The sequence below is a fragment of the Maylandia zebra genome, linkage group LG10 (assembly GCF_041146795.1).
Source record: "Maylandia zebra isolate NMK-2024a linkage group LG10, Mzebra_GT3a, whole genome shotgun sequence".
Classification (NCBI taxonomy): domain Eukaryota; kingdom Metazoa; phylum Chordata; class Actinopteri; order Cichliformes; family Cichlidae; genus Maylandia; species Maylandia zebra.
The window spans coordinates 14,877,647-14,894,445 of NC_135176.1; the positions used below are offsets into that span (position 1 = coordinate 14,877,647).

General features: G+C 41.9%; 1 protein-coding gene across 4 annotated transcripts in view; it reads left to right on the forward strand.

Annotated features, from left to right (window-relative positions):
• Positions 1-16,799, forward strand: part of nrg2a (neuregulin 2a) — a 78,495-nt gene that overhangs the window by 36,550 nt on the left and 25,146 nt on the right. For all 4 annotated transcript variants that reach the window (XM_076889135.1, XM_004564045.6, XM_076889136.1 and 1 more), the window contains exons 2-3: positions 289-454; positions 1,688-1,806. In XM_076889135.1, the coding sequence (XP_076745250.1) occupies positions 289-454; positions 1,688-1,806 (285 nt within the window). The remainder of the gene's footprint in view (positions 1-288; positions 455-1,687; positions 1,807-16,799) is intronic.

Below are 16,799 nucleotides of genomic sequence, written 5' to 3' on the forward strand. Positions count from 1 at the left end.
TTTGCTAAATATTGCTTCAGGTGTTTTTATAAAAGCGATGCCAGATTGAAAATCAGCCTGTTTATTAGTCTGAGGTAAAGCTGATCATGTCTCTGGTGACAACATCTGGAGGTTACATGAGAGAGCTGTTGGCTCAGTCCGTAGAGACAATCACCGCCTCTGTTGCAGTCTCTTTGTCTCCTCCTAAAACACACAATTACACACAAACCAAACCATAATCAAGTCCATGTCTATATATTATCACTGACTTGTTGTTTTTTGTTTTTTTTTGTCTTTCTCTATTTTTAGCTGCGGCTCCAAAGTTAAAACCGATGAAAAATCCAATGATAGTGGACGAGGGAAGCAAGCTCACAGTTAGGTGCGAGGCCACAGGAAACCCTGCCCCTACCTACAGATGGTTCAAAGATGGCAACGAGCTGAAGAAAAGCAAAAAAGTCAAAATAAGGAGCGGCAAGTGAGTACAAATCAAAAACCGAGTACTGTAAACCCAACATAGGCGGTACGGTAAAAGGTTCTCCGTGGGTGACGTTACTGTCAGAAGGCAGGGCTGATGCAGTTTTCCTCCTCTTTTCTAGTATTTGGGATTATAAAGGATAATTCCTTCATTGAAGTGCACTGTAATGACTCAGTTAGCGTTTGATCCCTCCTTTTATTTAACTTTCTCATTCAAATAAAAAGTTGCATTTCAAAGCAATAGATCATATATCTAAGCACTCAATGTGGCAGAAGTGCAAGTTAGCACTAGTCAAGTTGGTTTGGAGGAGTGCAACCGGGGGCTAATGTTTTATGTAAAGCTGAAACATACAGGGTGATGTCGCTGACTTATTCTCAGCTAAACCAGCTAAACCTGATAAAACTGAGGGTGAGCTACGTCTGCAGTAGCTGTTTTCTGTTTCGTCCCTCTTCAAAGAATATATTATTATTATTAGCAATACAAGAGTATGATATAGTGCCCCTCATATATATATCTTTTTTGAAAACCCTACAAATTATAATTTTCTTTGTTTCTGGTTTTCTTTTGCACGCTGTGTAGCCACAGTTTTGTTACTGCCAGCCTTTAGACTATTTTTGGAGATCACACATAAATTAGCTTTTGAACAGATCAAAGGTGTGGAACACTCAGAGTTAAAACTAGCTCTGGGGTTCAGGTCGCCCTGTGGAAAGCTTTACAAATGCCTCTTTCATAACAGCAGTGTGGGGGGTGGGGGAGGATGCTTTATTACCTTGTTGTAAATTAACATCAAAAATACCTGATGGTCTGGGGTTCTTTTGTAATTATGTTTTCTTTTTAATTGATTTAAAACATCATTAGAAAATAAGAAATACCCAAGGAAAGAAAGGAAATATGACAGTTTTCTGTGTCCTTGTCCAGCAATTACTCACCGTGGCTACTGTTGAGCAAAGGTTAAAACTTAAGGAGGCCACGATATAACAATATCGACGTGAAACAAAGCTACAAAACAACACAGCAGCTAGTTCTAACATATTGTTCCACGGTTTCTTATTAAAAACAGTCATCCCACTCTCCAGAGCAAGTAATCATGAATCCTTATTACAGAAGAGCTGGTGCCATGCCCTGTCATGCACCGGCACCCCTCCCTCAGTATTTCCACTTGTTGCCTTCACTTGCTATTTCCTCCCTGCCCTGATTCCCCTGACTCAGCTATGTGAGTGTTGTCACCCACAGGAAAAACTCCAGAGTCCAGATCAGCAGAGCAAAACTGGAGGATTCTGGGAATTACACATGTGTGGTGGAGAACCTGCTGGGAAAGGACAACTCCACTGGCACTGTTAACGTCCAAAGCAGTGAGTACTGACTCCTAAGCAACAGGCAAAGCGGCACAGATGTACTGGCATTGTTGTTGTTGTTATAACTGTTCTCCTGCCAATTGAGAGATCCAAAGGAGCCATTACAAACAGGCATGCAAGAAGAGTAACACGCATGAAGAACAACTGTCCACACATGTGGTTTTGGCCTATTAATCAGTGGAAACAGAATTGCACTTTGGGGTGAATGGAATTTAAATGCAATGTATGGTGTGTTATCTCCTTTCATTCACCATTCTTCGCTTGCAATGCAAAACCCCACAAAACTGTTCTGCACAGTGTCTTTGACCGTCACCGACACGCAGCAAAAGCAGCAGACTACAGATTTAGATCTGAAACATAGCTTGACAGAATATGAGAGTTGTAAAAAGTATCTTCAGTGTGTGTGATAGAATCTAACAGGCTTGTTTAGTAGTGGTAGTGGTGTGTGTGCATTGCAGATTTTTGCAAAGTATTGTATCAGATGAAAGAGTTTTGATAACAGCTGCTTCCATTCAGTGGGTTAGTGAGCTTATGTTTGTTCCTCACAGTATGGGTAGCGAATTTTTAGCTGCTGTGGGGAGCTTGTTTTTTGAGTAGATGAATCGAATACATTTATATATCAAAATATAAGAAAGAAAGAAAGAAAGAAAGAAAGAAAGAAAGAAAGAAAGAAAGAAAGAAAGAGTTTTAAAGACCTTATGTTGCTCTGCATCCTTTCAAGAAGGGACTTGATGTTATCTGGTGCTGGACTGTCAGAGATCTATATGGTTGTCTGGCATGCAAGAGTCAGAAACTGTTGGATGTGCTTGAGGAAATCCAACTTCCTCCACTGAGATCACCCGGCTTTTCTGTTTGTAGACCACTGAGTAATGGCGCAAGACTTTGATACTGTGCAGGCATGAGCATGCGACGTGAATGAAGTCAGCGCAGATAGTGATTGTTTAATCAAACCTCTCGTGCGTGACGGCATATTTTTATTCACGCTATTCCGAGTGAGAGATTTCCTAGTTTACAACATCCACATATTCACTATTTTTGAAGAATGAGTGACTTAAAAAGTAAGGTTCCTCGTGCCACACCAGTGGAGATGTTCTTGTTATTGCTGACCTTCCAACTAGGTGATTTCTGTACTCATCCCACGCTGATGGAGGTGTAAATGGTGGGGAAAAGGAGGGGGATTGGAGTTTATCCATCACACCCTGTCCTTGGGCGCACTCAGGGCACAATAATCACCTCCACCTTCTTGTTTTGCATTTGTCAAGGCCACCTTTTAGAGCTATTGTTTACAGTTAACAGACTTAAGCTGAGCTTCATTATTAGAGCCTTTTCAGATAAAGAAAGGACCCATTGTGTTTGGAAACACGGAGATTCTCAGGGGTTTCAGCATGCAAGTTTGATTTCCAGCAAACAATTGCGCCGAAAAGAAGTCCTCCGTATTGTGTTTAAATGGGGCTTAATATTGTATCTTTAATATTGCATATAAAAGGCTTCATTTGAGATTCACAGACAGATTGTGTGACTCTCACTATATTGCTTGTCATGAGATTTGGCTCTTCTCCAGTGCAGTGATATATTCCTTTGCACTTATGTGCATTTAATATTTAAAGGGTCAGTGATGCAATACATACTGCGCTAACATTTATGAAAAATTAATTCGATAAACAGTAGTCAGTTTAATGGCAAGTAAATAAGAAAGGTCAGATCGTGCTTGAGACCCTAGGAACCCCTGGTGGTAGCACCTGTTTGATCGAGCTTGCGAACATGTGACTGGCGGCACATGAAACTGTATATGATGACCTTAGCAGACGAAAAGAGCTGGTAATGCAGCAATATCAAAGGTAATATGATATCACAAAGCAATGAACATGTGGGCTGAGATGTACAGTAGCCACAATGGATAAAACATGACCGAACACCCGACAGTTCCAACTTAAAGCTAAGCACGATAGTATCTGCATGTGTCAAAGCTGAGGTTAAAGCATACTTCTTCATTGAATCTCAAGTCATCCTTTTCACAGTTTTGTCGCTCTTTTGTCTTTGTGTAAAAGCATCTTTGTGTTCTCTTTGTGTTGTTATCTGTCGACACTTTGTCATTTCCTTAAATCACTCCTGGATATTCCAACAATGGCATCACTGTATGTCCTTTCATGTGCCACGATCACTAGATGTCTGTCTCTGTGTGTTTTGTTTTTGTGTGTGATTGGGAGTGTGTGTTTGTGTGAATGTGTTTGTTCATGGTTCAATAAAAAAAAAAAAGTCCCATTGTGTTACAACAGCACGTCTCGTTCTGTCATGCTTCGGGGGAGAAGGCAAGACAGGGCGAATCAGGGGTGATATGTCCATAGGCAGTGGGAGTGCTTAACTGAAAATACATATGGTATTAAAAGGAATTGGAAGCAAGCAGGGCATGTTGCTTTGATTAACATGCTGGTCTTGTGAAAGGCTGATATTAGCAGATGCAGATAAAAAAAAATGATGCATTGCATGTTGCAGGGAGTCTCTGTGAAATGTATTTCCCTCCTCCCCAAAAAATGTACTGTGTGATTTTGATTGAGATGCAGAGAACATGCAATCTGTTTAGACCTAGAGCTGTTTTCATTGTGAGGTCATAAGAGAAATGGCCATTGTGTTAAAGGGCTGCAGTGGAGTATGCTCGCCTGCTGCAGTATGTTGCAGAAGCAGCATGTAGCCGCAGTATTATCTGTGTATGTGTGCCTTCCAGGGAGGGAGAGCGAGGGGAGGGGGTGCAGATGTAGATGGACAGAGTGAGCTAAAGAAGAAGATAGCGTGGATAAAGGAAGGAGGGCGGGTTGTGGGGAGGGGGAGCAAAATGAGGGAATGCATGACAGAAAGCAGACAAAGACATTAGGGTAGAGGGCAAGAGGGAGATACAGCCAGTGGAAAAGAGAGGCAGACAGTGAGGGAGAGAAAAGTATGAAGAGGAAGACATGAGTCCGCTCTGTTGCAGAGGAGGGTTTCACACCCATTTTAGAATGCAGTTACTGCTCTCCAGCTTTTGTCCTGAGCACCTCCGTACTGTACCTGACATCTAAATTCAGGGTGTCTTTCCTCCTTGCCTGTGGTGTGTCTCTAACAGTATCTGGCATGCAAACAAGCCAACACTTCTTGAACTTATTAAGGAGAAGACAGAAAGTGAAATCCGTAGAGCATAGATAATAAAGTCAAATAGCAGCTCAGCACGAGAGCGTCATTCGAGCGCTCGCACTTGGATACAGTGTGCGCCGGGCTTTGCCTGCCTGCTTGTCTGTTCTGGTGAACAGACACTTCGGGAAACCAGCACTCAGCTCCACCACATGGTGAACACAGGCCACCACAACCCATCTTTATCTCAGCGGCTCACAGTAACTCCCGCACCTTATTCTTTGCCAGTTGTGTGTTATACATTAATATGTTTTAAAGTAAATGAAAGGACCTTTTCAAACGTTTTCAAAAAGCTTTTGTGGATCACCACAAAGGTTTTAATCGGAAGACGCTACGGTACCACACTTAACAAAACCTTTTTTTCAACCCGTCTTTATTGGTACAGTGTTTGACTTGATATGCAAAGTAGCAGGTACAGAAGGAGTGCCAGGATATGACGCATTCCCCTGAGGTGTCGCCAAAGTTAAAAGCTATTGTTCTGTTCAGTTCAAATTATTCTTAGGAGAACCGCTTCCACTTGCCATAGAAGGAAAAAGCAGTCTGTATATATTCCCATATTACACAGAACAGCTGGTCATGACTCATCACAAACCATATCAATATAAGACAAATATAAGACCTGTGTAATCTCGAGTCGAGATGTGGACCATGGCGTAGAAACTGCTGTGAGCAGAACCTTCCCTCAAACTGAACCCCTTTATGCATTTGGAGGCATGCAGCACATTGTGGCTTCACGCCAGCCTTGCAGTTTGCCAATAACATTGATTGATTGGACTTGTGTGGGGATTTTAGTCATGTCTTTTTGTTAGGGCAGCAGAAGAGAAACACACACCGATTAAGTGCCAGTTACTGTACAGTTATTCAGCACAGATGGTCGGAGGTTCTGCTGAGTTGAGTGTTTAAGTTGCTCGTTATCAATGTCTTAAGTCCCATTTAATACTTTCTCCTTCTCTTTGGCTCCGTTTTAGCTTCCTGGGAATTTTGAAACATTAGTTTAATCTGCGGACCAGTTTTTGCATACTTTTGTGAGGCCACATGTTTTATTATTTGTGTTTGCGCCAACTTTGGCTTTCTGACAAAATGCACAACAGTGTGCAGCATATGAGCAACTGTGCACTTCCTGGTGCTTTGGAATATCATGTATCCTTTAAACAGTCTCGGTGACAATTGCTGTCTTTTTGAGCATGATGCTTTCCGCCTTATGCCCAACCCCCAGTGCCAGGGACCATTTGTTGTCCATGTGGTCTGACCTCTACCCTGTAATCAGTTTGGCATGGTGAAACCTGCTGGCATACTGCCGAACAGTGTTGTATATCATCCGCTGTTTTCCATAGGGCCAGCATGAAGGAGCAACACTAGTCAAAGTTTGCTCAGCTCCACGTGGCTTCAGATTAAGGCGTCCCATTATCCTACAGGCTGCTGTGTTGTGATAAGCGCTTGTGAGACAGCCATTTGTGTCTGCAGGCTGCAGGTCACATCCTTGGGGGGTGCTGTGCGCAGCTCCGCTGAGAGAGTGTGTGAGCGTCCAGGAATGTGTTGATGGAAATCACAGCTGAACGTACGATTCCTCCAACCTCAACAGTCCTGCTGAGGCCCACCAGCAACAATTTTGCGCACGCACGCACACACGCATGCACGCACGCATGCACAATGCCCCTCAGCCCCTACCCCTTCCTCAACCCCACACACATATAAATGTGCGTAAATGTTTTGCGTGTTTTCGCTTCTCATTTTGAAATCAAATACTTGCATTCCTGCTGTCAAAAAGAGGGGAAAAAAGCTGTTGGCAATCTCAAATACTCTTAATAACTTAAACAATTGAGCAAGCAAACGAGAACTAAGCTTAAGCTTGATTTACAATTTGTTGCATTGTTAAAGGCTCAAGAACTCGAGCAATTACACCCCAGTCATCCTGCATCTGACCTCAAGTCAGTACAGAAGGCTACATTTACTCCGTCACATTTGCTGTTGCACATAATTCACCTGCAGAAAATATGCTAATATATAAATTATAGATTTGTTGTGATTATATGAAAAAGCTCCTGATTGGTTGTTATTTGAACTTAGCTAAAACGGACAACAAGACCAAATATGGAAAATAAACCGATAGCCCTTATTCACATTCAGTGTTAAAGCTTGGTGATGATACAAAACATTGATCAAAGTCTATCAAAGAGAAAGGTTTACGATGCGTTTAGAAAGCCATTCCTTGGAACCGAAGGCCAAAATTTTCCCGAGTTGTAAAACAACTGTATAAGTTACAGAAGACATGATTAATACAAAGCAATAAACACGAAACCGAGAAAAAAAAGCTTTTTCTGTTTTCTTCCAGTAAGTTAATATGTTCTACGTAAGTGAATCATTACAGTAAGTACCTCTTTGCACTGGATAAACAACAACTTCCTTCACTCCTTCCATGTCTTTCGATGGTCAACTGAGTAAAAGCAAAACTTACTCAATCCTACTACGCAAGCGAAAAGATAAACTCATCTCTAGTGACGCTAAAGGATGTTAGTTGTGGCCTCGGATGAATGTGGAGTATCTGTAAGTCGGTCAATTGTATTGATTGCTGCGGGTAAAGCTACAACCATGTCTGCAGGAAACGGGCCTTCACATCTGCCAAGCTCTCTGTATTTACAGGCCACTGGAGAACAGCTTGTCAGGTTCTGTGGATCAAGCTGCTCGGCTATTAGTCATACCCACTTTTTTAAAACTATCCAGGAGTCCGGGGGTCTGGACAGGCGTGTCTCTGAGGTGGCCATCTGATTGTGCCAGAATCTCCACAATATCAAGATCAGGTCCAGGGCTCTGTACAGCAAAGAGCATGTTGTAATCTAACATATAGCGGCAAACACATTGCCTTATAGAAGACTGCTGTGGTTTTAAAACGCTGCTGAATGTTTGATTTCTTCGATGAACACAAACGGAAGGAAACGATCCTGATCTTGACCATTTGGAAGTAAAACGACAAACTTTCTGAAGTCGTGCTTGCCATTGTCTACAGTTTTGCGTGCAGCAGCCTGCAGGCAAATTTACAAAAGCCGTTAATCCAGACATATAAAAAGAATCGGGATCTGCATTTCCTCTCTTTCACGTGTTAAGAAACCTGTTTTATCAAATGAAACCAGATTGTTTGTTTTGCTGTCTGACATTACGACTTGACTTATGACAGCTCGAGTGAGTCACTTGTTTTCTTATTGCACTCACAGAATCATCATTTCATCTACGCTGCGGTTTGTTTTTGTTTATTGTTAAAGACTTTTTGTATTAGTGGACAGCATCCGGTGTGGTGAGAAGTTCCAGACTAAGCGGAAGCGTTTACGTCGCGAGAGGATGAACACACTCTGCATCATCTAGTGATCAGAACACAGCTCGTGTTATGAATGGATGAGTGCATACGTACGGCAGTGGAGGACTCGAACGCTGCTTCCAGTAACATCCAAATGAAGCAGAAATCAAAGGGAAAGAATAATTTATCATGACTATCAAGAAAATTCTTGGAAACGATGCCATCATTCTTTTGCTGATCTCTTGGCACCTTCTGCACAACATGCATACCTGAGCCCAACCACAGCAACCACTGTGAGGCACATCTGTAAATACTGCCTCAGATCTTAGAGTATATCGATTTTAACCAATGTTTGGGGGCTTCTCCTGAAGTTAATCTGACAGAAGACAAGTTACGTTTCGCACCTAAAACATATATCAGCTCCCTAATCTGTCAGTAATTCATTGCTTTTTGACAGGGACTGTGAGTTATTGGCTTTCATATGTACTACGTGCTAATGTCCTGGAGAAGAGGCAGCTGTTGGATCCTAACATCAGAATCTGTGAAAAATGAGTCAAATATGTTAAAGAAAACACTTTCTAAAAGTCCCTCGATGGATTATTATATTTTGCTTGATCTGTCACTTCACTTTAATCCCCTCCGATCCAGGACGATAAGTGGACGTCCTCACTCAGATCTTTGAAAAAACAACTAAGTTATAAAAAATCCAAACACATCAGACTTCTGAGAATGTCCGGTAATCTCACTGTGTTATGCGGGACAGTTAAGCCGTTAGTGTGAATGAGTGAGGATATTGCTATGTGTGAGGAAGGAAGCAGCTGTTACACTTGAAAAGCTGAGTGATGTGAGCAGGTGACACAAGGTTTTCGCTGTGTGCAGGGCTTTGTTAACTCTTCCAGTACCCTGGGACCAAACCTATCTGAGCCTTAATTTGATAGCATAATAAAAGAATCTCTTTCAGCCCTCCTCAGCTGTGCTGGTGGTCTTTTTTCCCCCTGATGGAGACCCCAACTGTGCAGGGTGACTGGGCGCCGTCTTCTTCTTTCTTGACAAATCACTAAGAAGCACCTCGGAGGAGAAGCGATTGTCTAAAAATGATGAATTTCATCATAAGGGCCTGGATGTGCCGACAGAGTAATGACATTAAGTTGCCTTAAGATGTGTTCATTCGCATTAAAACAAAGTCCCTGCTCCTACTCTTACCTGGCATGTTTCAGAATGGGGTCAGACTAATTCAGGGGTGTCTTCTGTTCTCTTTAAAATTCTCTTTGAGTACAAGAGGAACATATATTTACCATTCCGTTGCGTAAAGCTCAGAGTAACAGTACTATAGTTTAGTTGCCACAGCTGTCTTTAATCTTAAACCTCCCATTACTCCATCGTGCTGCTTCCTTTTGTTGGACACTCGGCAACTGTATTCATCGTGTGTGTGTCAGGGTGAGTAAGTTCTTTTACCGGGGACTCTGTATGAGTAGTGGGTACAGCAATAGTGTCATCAGCGTTGAAGCCATTTCCTCCTAAGTGTGTAGGTGTAAACAGAAAATGCCTCTCTTTAGTCAATGACACACTCACAGTGAACTCATCGTTAGTATACAGAGGGCAGCCTAAAACAAAACACACTTGCTGCGTTGCCTGTTTTCAGGACATACAGCAGGTGTGGGTGGTGTGTGTGCATGTGTGTTTATGACCGAAGGAGGGCTGCTGTGTGCTTTCAGGCTTTCGGGGAATAACCGAGGGAAAACCTTTAGTCCTAACAGCTGGCCACTACTGTAGCTGTGAGTACAAGACCCAAATATGGAGCTGTGGTATATGTCTTCTATATCTGGTACAAGGTCGCAAAGGCAGGCCTACCTTGGAAAAGAGGGCCAGCTGTTGAAGGTGAAGGCAAAGGTGCATATGGATATCTCACACTCTGTCCTTTTAAAGCTTTACCTAATGTATTTTTTATAGTTGACATCAGATTGATCATCTGAAATTGTGGCCACTTCCAGCATTTATGACTCATAATAAATATTAGATGGAATTTCTGTTTGTGGAACACGTTTAAGTATATCGATTTGATCGGTGATTATTTTTCATCGAGCGCCTTTCAATCCGCTACTTAAAACTTTATAAACACTTCACAGCAAAATCAGTCTCGCTTCATTACAAATAATTTCATTTGTTTTGTTCTAACATGTTAGCTTCGAGTTGTAAATCTGCTTTTTTCCCCCAACTTAGCTATCGGAGTCGCTGCCTGTCGGGTTTAAATAAAAGATGTCAGTGACTCTAAAGTGGAGATGCAGTGTGCCCTAAAGCCCTGTGGTGTTTTCTTGTTTGTTTGTTTGTTTGTTTTTTTGTTACCACAGGTTTTTTCCCCCCGATTTGAATCTTTGTCCACCGAGTCCTCGCTGCAGTAAATTCACAGTGACGCTGAAAGCTTTCTAAAGAGTTAGCCCGTTGCTCTTCCTCACCTTTTGATGCTCATTTGTGACCACTGTAGCCATGGCTACAGGCTGGAAAACTCAAGGATGTGGTAAACAACAGCTTCTCAGCCCAGAGTTGAAAAAGTGAAAGCCACTGGCATCCCCACACTTGGATTGTGAAAGTGTCTCGAACGCCACCCTGACTCTGATCTGAGCTGCCCATGAGAGAATACCTTTGTCCTTAACCGCGGCGCGGAAAACCCCTCGTGCTGCCCTGTTGCCAGCTGCACACACACTGGTGCCCGCCAGTGACCATAACAGCGCCCGTTTGTACACCATTCGCACACCATACCCTGTCTTTCCTAAGAGCTCTTCGCTCCCTCGCAGTGCGTGAGCAGCTGTTGTGCAATCACATACTATGTCGCGCTTTGATTTGACTTCAGCGCTGAGATGATTGAGGCAGGCAAGACCAGGCAAATCAGCTATGTGACTGAAAAATGGTAATAGGAGACAAGAATATAAAAGAAGACACACTGGTTGTGGCAGTGGCAGTCTTGCTGAGAGTGGGTGGTAGATTAATGTTCCTGGCAGGCTCCATTTTGTTCATTTCTAAACATTCCCGTTTCGTACTGAAGGAGTTTGAATTGTGGATAAATTTCCTTTGAAAAAAAGCTTTAAGTGCATCGCCATTCATAATGGGCTCTTTCTTGTGTCTTACCTACAGTAAATAGTAATTTAATTCCTCTTTGGACCTTTGACATGAAATCTCTTGCTTATTTTATACTTTGTGCAAAATGCTGGAAGGCACAGATGCTTGATATTGCCACTGACTGGGTGTGGCCATATTGTATGTGTGGAAGTAGCATGCTTGGTTTTTGTTGGTTTTGGCAAGCTGAAATATTTTCCACCTAATGATCCTGTCAACAAGCCCTCTTTTCTCGTTCTCTGCTCTCATCTTCCCTGCACTACTTCTGTATCCATCGCTCTTTGTCCTTCTCATGTGTCTCTTGTTTTCTTTCATTGCTCCTACATTTGTCTGGGCTTGAGCTCCTGTCAAAATATGTTGTGGCTCCAAAGCTGAGCGTGAAAACACGTATTGTATGCATTTTTTTATTTTATTTAAATAGACACTTTTTTTATTTTTAATTGCTAACTTTTATAAATATTTGTTCAAGCAGCAGATCTTTATTGTAGCATTTGTGAGGTCCAGACATTTATCTTACTTTCTAGGCTCATTTGTCTCCGGTCGCACCTTCTTTAAAAGTGTAATGCTGCTATTCAGTACAGCCCACAATATAAATAGCTAAACTCTGCAAATATTTATACTTCTTCTCCTCATTCATTTTGTTAAACCTCACTGGACATTCTCTGTTGCCACATCAGACACGGCTGTCAACAGCTTTATATTTAACCAAAGCCACACTTCCCAGTTTGCTCCTTTGTACCTCTTCTTATCTGTTTATCTTATTTATCCGTTTTCTTTGGATGGGATCGTCTTTGCAGAAGAGCAGAAAGGAACAAAATGCAGTGTACACATGTGTAGCAAGAATGCTCACAAAATGAACAGGTCTCGAGTATTAAGATAAAAGATCTCGGTTCTAGCTGTAACAGGAGACACGTCAGGCATTCCCTACCAAGAGTTGGGAGGTTAGGGGGCACTCAGTACCTTTTTTTTTTTCTGGTACATAAAACTGAGTTGTGGAAAAGCCTGTCTGGGTGGCAGAGCTATTGCAGAGACCACCCTCTTTACGTCTCTGCTGAAGGGTCTGTACATTTGCATTTATCACTCTCTCTTCTGATTTTTATGGTCTGGCTCGAAGGTTTCCTCCCTCTTTAGATTGTGATGAAGATTTACATTATTTGGATTTATATTTAGGTTGTTACGTTTGCAATGATAACACGCTCGTCCATTGTAATGGTTGTTAAGCTGCAGAAAATTAGTGGTTTTTGCACCTTCACCTCCTTTATTTGCGTTGCTTTGCTGCAGAAATGTCAGAGATGAATCTCCGCACCTGTTCTTGCTCAATGACATATTTCCAAATAGGCTAGATAATTTATACTGCTCATCTTGATAACACTTTTTTTAAGAGTGAAAACAAGAAATTCATAACCAAGTCCAGATGGATCTGGTCTTGTCTTTTTCCCTGCACTGAATCTGATTCTGTCTCGCATTTTTAGAGGCCTTACTGTTCATCTACAGTGCTGAGGTGAAAAAGATTAGGCTAAGCTGAAGTAAATTATCAGCATTCGCCATAAATTGCAGGGACGTGTGTGTAACTTCACCGCGGGCCTGTTGAAAATGTATTTCATTACACAATTCAGTGTTTTGGGGCCGGGCTGTGAGGTGCAGCGCAGGGCTAGGATTCAGTATGAGCGCATTTCTGCTTGCTGCATATGCACAGGGTGCCTCGAGAGGACAAAACTGTGCAAAAGGGACCTCTCTTTTCATTTTTACGATTTTCCTTGAATCCTTTGGAGAGCGTGGAAAGACAGGCATGTTTATGAAGGTTTCCAGATGGTCCGCCTTGCACCCCCAGCTTTTCTTTTCAGTTCTTGAGCCATGAAGGATTAATCAAAGTCAGTGGTAAGGGCTGATGGCTAAACACTGTGGCTCTCACTAACCCAGAGGAAACCTCTGTTCAACTTACTTCAAGTCAAATTCAGCCCCTGGGCTACAGTACTGAGGAAAGTTGAAACCCAAGGTTAAAAACCAAGCACGCTTAACGAAACCTTGGCTACACGAGTGCAGATAAACAAACTCTGCCCCCAATTCTGTTTAGCGGAGCAGCTGATGTCCTCCTCAGGTTAAAGGAATCTGTATTGCGTCCAGCAAGGAGTCAGCCTTAATGAATACACCTGAACTCTGGTCCCCTTTGAGAGGCGGGGAGGGGGATTGCGTAGCGTGACTGGAGACAGACAACACCATATGGCACGAAAGGCAAGAAAATGCAGCAGAACAAACTCATGAACTTTAAGTCATTTGGACTTTGGTATTTATGGATTCTCTGTAGAGATTAATTATCCGAGTTCCCTTTTGTTCTGTTTTTAGTCAAATGCATTTCAGCGATTCAGTGCTTTATCCTGCACAAGAAGGCTAAAAAGGATTTCTGATTGCTGTGATCAGACAAAGTTTTTGCCTTTTTAGAAACCATTTTTAGCTTCATCACTATCTCCTGACAGATGCAGATGAAAGCGGCGAGCTGAAAAAAAGGACGACAGCTCGAAACAAGAAAAGCCAAAAATAAATAAATAAGATAAAATCACAAAATCTGAGTTATAACAAAACTGTTCATTTCTGGATAAGACGACTCTATTTTTGTTAATAGAGCTACCCGCTGTTGTGCTTCTGTTAATTATCACTTCAGACACTGGAGAAAACAACCCTTCAGTTGACAGGAATAACTGGAGCTTGTGGAACAGAGGGGCTTTTTATTTATTTATTATTTTTGTTAGTAGTTAATGAAACAGATTGCTTGAGTAACACCGTGTCTTTCTATAAAAAAAAAAAAAAATACAAAAATATATTACTGATGTCAATTTTCTTTAATAAGCACATGCAAAGGCACTAGCACTCTAACCCAGCTGAACAGCTGCGCTGCATGGCAGTGATGAACACATACAGCCTTCGTGACACATGTTATTATTCCAAATGTCAACAAAAATTGCAGTGGTTTGTTCGCCGCAGTCGCGCTCGATGATTAGAGGTGAGTCCACCGCAGATCATCCTTTGTCATTCGGTGCTGTTCGCACACCATAAAACTGTAACCTGAACCCATGTAATTATTTTATCACTGAATATGTGCAAGATTGTGAGGATCATTTTTAGTCCACACAAACAGAACGCTCTTCAGAGGTCAGAGAGATGAATGATGCAAAACTGATGTGATTTATTGCAACTAAACAATGAAACCCTCAGAAAAAAAGGAGAAGAACAAAAGCCAGTGAGGATTATGAAGCATTTCAGTCCTTTTAGATACAGCGACTGAGATAAGACTGTACTCCATACGTCTTATCTCAGGATGACAGTATGCAACAGTAATTAAATCTGTTATGAGTCCATAAACATAAAGATCAAGCTTTGAATTATTGCTTTCTAGTTGGTGGTCTGACCAGTTATCCAGTCCATTCATCTTTTCTGCTTATCCCATTCTGGGTCACAGTGGGTTTGGAGCCTATTCCAGCTGTCGCAGGGTGAGAGGTGGGGTACACCCTGTACGGGTTGCCAGTCTGTTGCAGAGCTGTCGTATAGAGACAGACAGCAATTCACATTCAGATTCACACCAGCAGCCATTCTGCAATCCCCAATTAACGTTTTGATGCATGCTCTATTGGAATCACCAATCATCCTAACTGCATGCATGTCTTTGGACTGTTTGAGCAAGCCAGAGTATGCGGAGAGAAACCGTGCGAGCACAGGGAGAGCATGGAAACTCGGATTCAAACCAGGACCACTGCTCCACTGTGCTGGCCCCAACTGACTCGGGGGGAAAAAAAGGCTTTTCTGCGTGATATTGTTAAGTAGTAAAAGAAAAAGATTATCTTCTCATATCAAAAGAAACCATTTGGAGTTGTATTGCAGTTCTTTGAAAAATAACTCAGTCTGTTACCAGACCAGTTATCTCCTCTCATTTACAGAAATGTATTCCTAAAAAGTCAAAAACGTTGTACTTATGCTAACTATATTTCAGTAGTACAGCGATTTCAAACACTTTTTTTTCTTTAATCTGCATCACACACCCTTAAATGAGATGTTCTCTGTTGTTTAAATGTGTATCTCTAACCAAGTCAATAAATTGTTAGGTCTTGTCATGAGTTTTAATCTCATGTAAACATGTGGTGCAGCCTGAGTAAACACTCTATTGGCTGAAGTAGATCTTAGAAAGAAAACATTGCTCTTGTTTCATCTCTGGAACCGAGTCTGCATGTACCATTTCCTTGTATGGGTTTCCCATTAAGTCAGATAACCATCACCTGCAATATTTTTGTGGTAGTCTTTTTATTTTTTTTCCCCCCTCATTTTATTTTCCCTGCTGCACTTGATGTACGTCCTTCCTGAAATTGTGGCGTTGGCGTGACGTGACCCGAGCCTTTTCTTGTAAACATATCGAGGTGGAGCAGACAACGAGACTGCTTCAAAGGCGTGTGTGTGCGCCCGCGTGCGTGTGACTGGATGGTCGTTTACTGTATTAATGCAATGTTTCTTCATAGTAGAGTGCCGAAAGTTTTATTTGTTATAGGAACATTTAAATCATGTGTTTCCAACTCTGGGAGGAAGGTCAAAAACATTTCAACTACAGCATATTTAAGTCTTCACCCTTCATCTGTACCATACCTTAAATGTTATGAATATGAATATAGATATTGCAGGAATATAAATATATATACAATTTTATATATGTTATATAAACTAAGGAGCTTGGAAAGAAAAAGTGACTGGGCTTCTTTAAGTTTCTTGAAGACGTTTCACGTCTCATCTAAAAGGCTTCTTCAGTTCTAAAGCTAAATATTGGAGAGTCCCAAGTATTTAAGCCCTAGTGGGAGTTGTCCCTTAAGAGGGTCGTTATCCACTATTGTTCATGTTCCTCATCACATGAGCCAAGGTGTGAAAAAGGGAGTGGGTCATTATCATCAGAGGTGAAACCATGGAGAGCCTTACCTACTGAGATCAACTGACACAAGATGTGAGTGGGTGTTAAAAACTGGATTGTGAGCGGCAGATGGTGTTGTAAACCTCCACCTCTGTTCTTCTTTCACTTCTCTTTCAAACCGCCCGTCTTCTCTGTCCAAAACATTAGTATCCTCGAAAGAGTGACCTTTATCCTTTAGATGCAGGTGTACAGCTGAGTCTTGTCCCGTCGAGGTGGCTCTTCTATGTTGTGCCATGCATTTATGACGTGGCTGTTTGGTCTCTCCAACGTAGAGGTCTGAGCATTTCTCACTGCACTTCACAGCATATAGTATGTTGTTTAGTTTGTGTTTGGGAGTTATGTCTTTGGGATGAACCAGTTTTTGTCTGAGCTGTGGCTGGTTGTTTCTCTGATAAACCTGCTACATAAAGGATGACAAATTGGTGTCTGACCTTCTTTACTGTGCATCTCTGCAAATTTGATGAAAGCCCAGTTGGGATAACTACA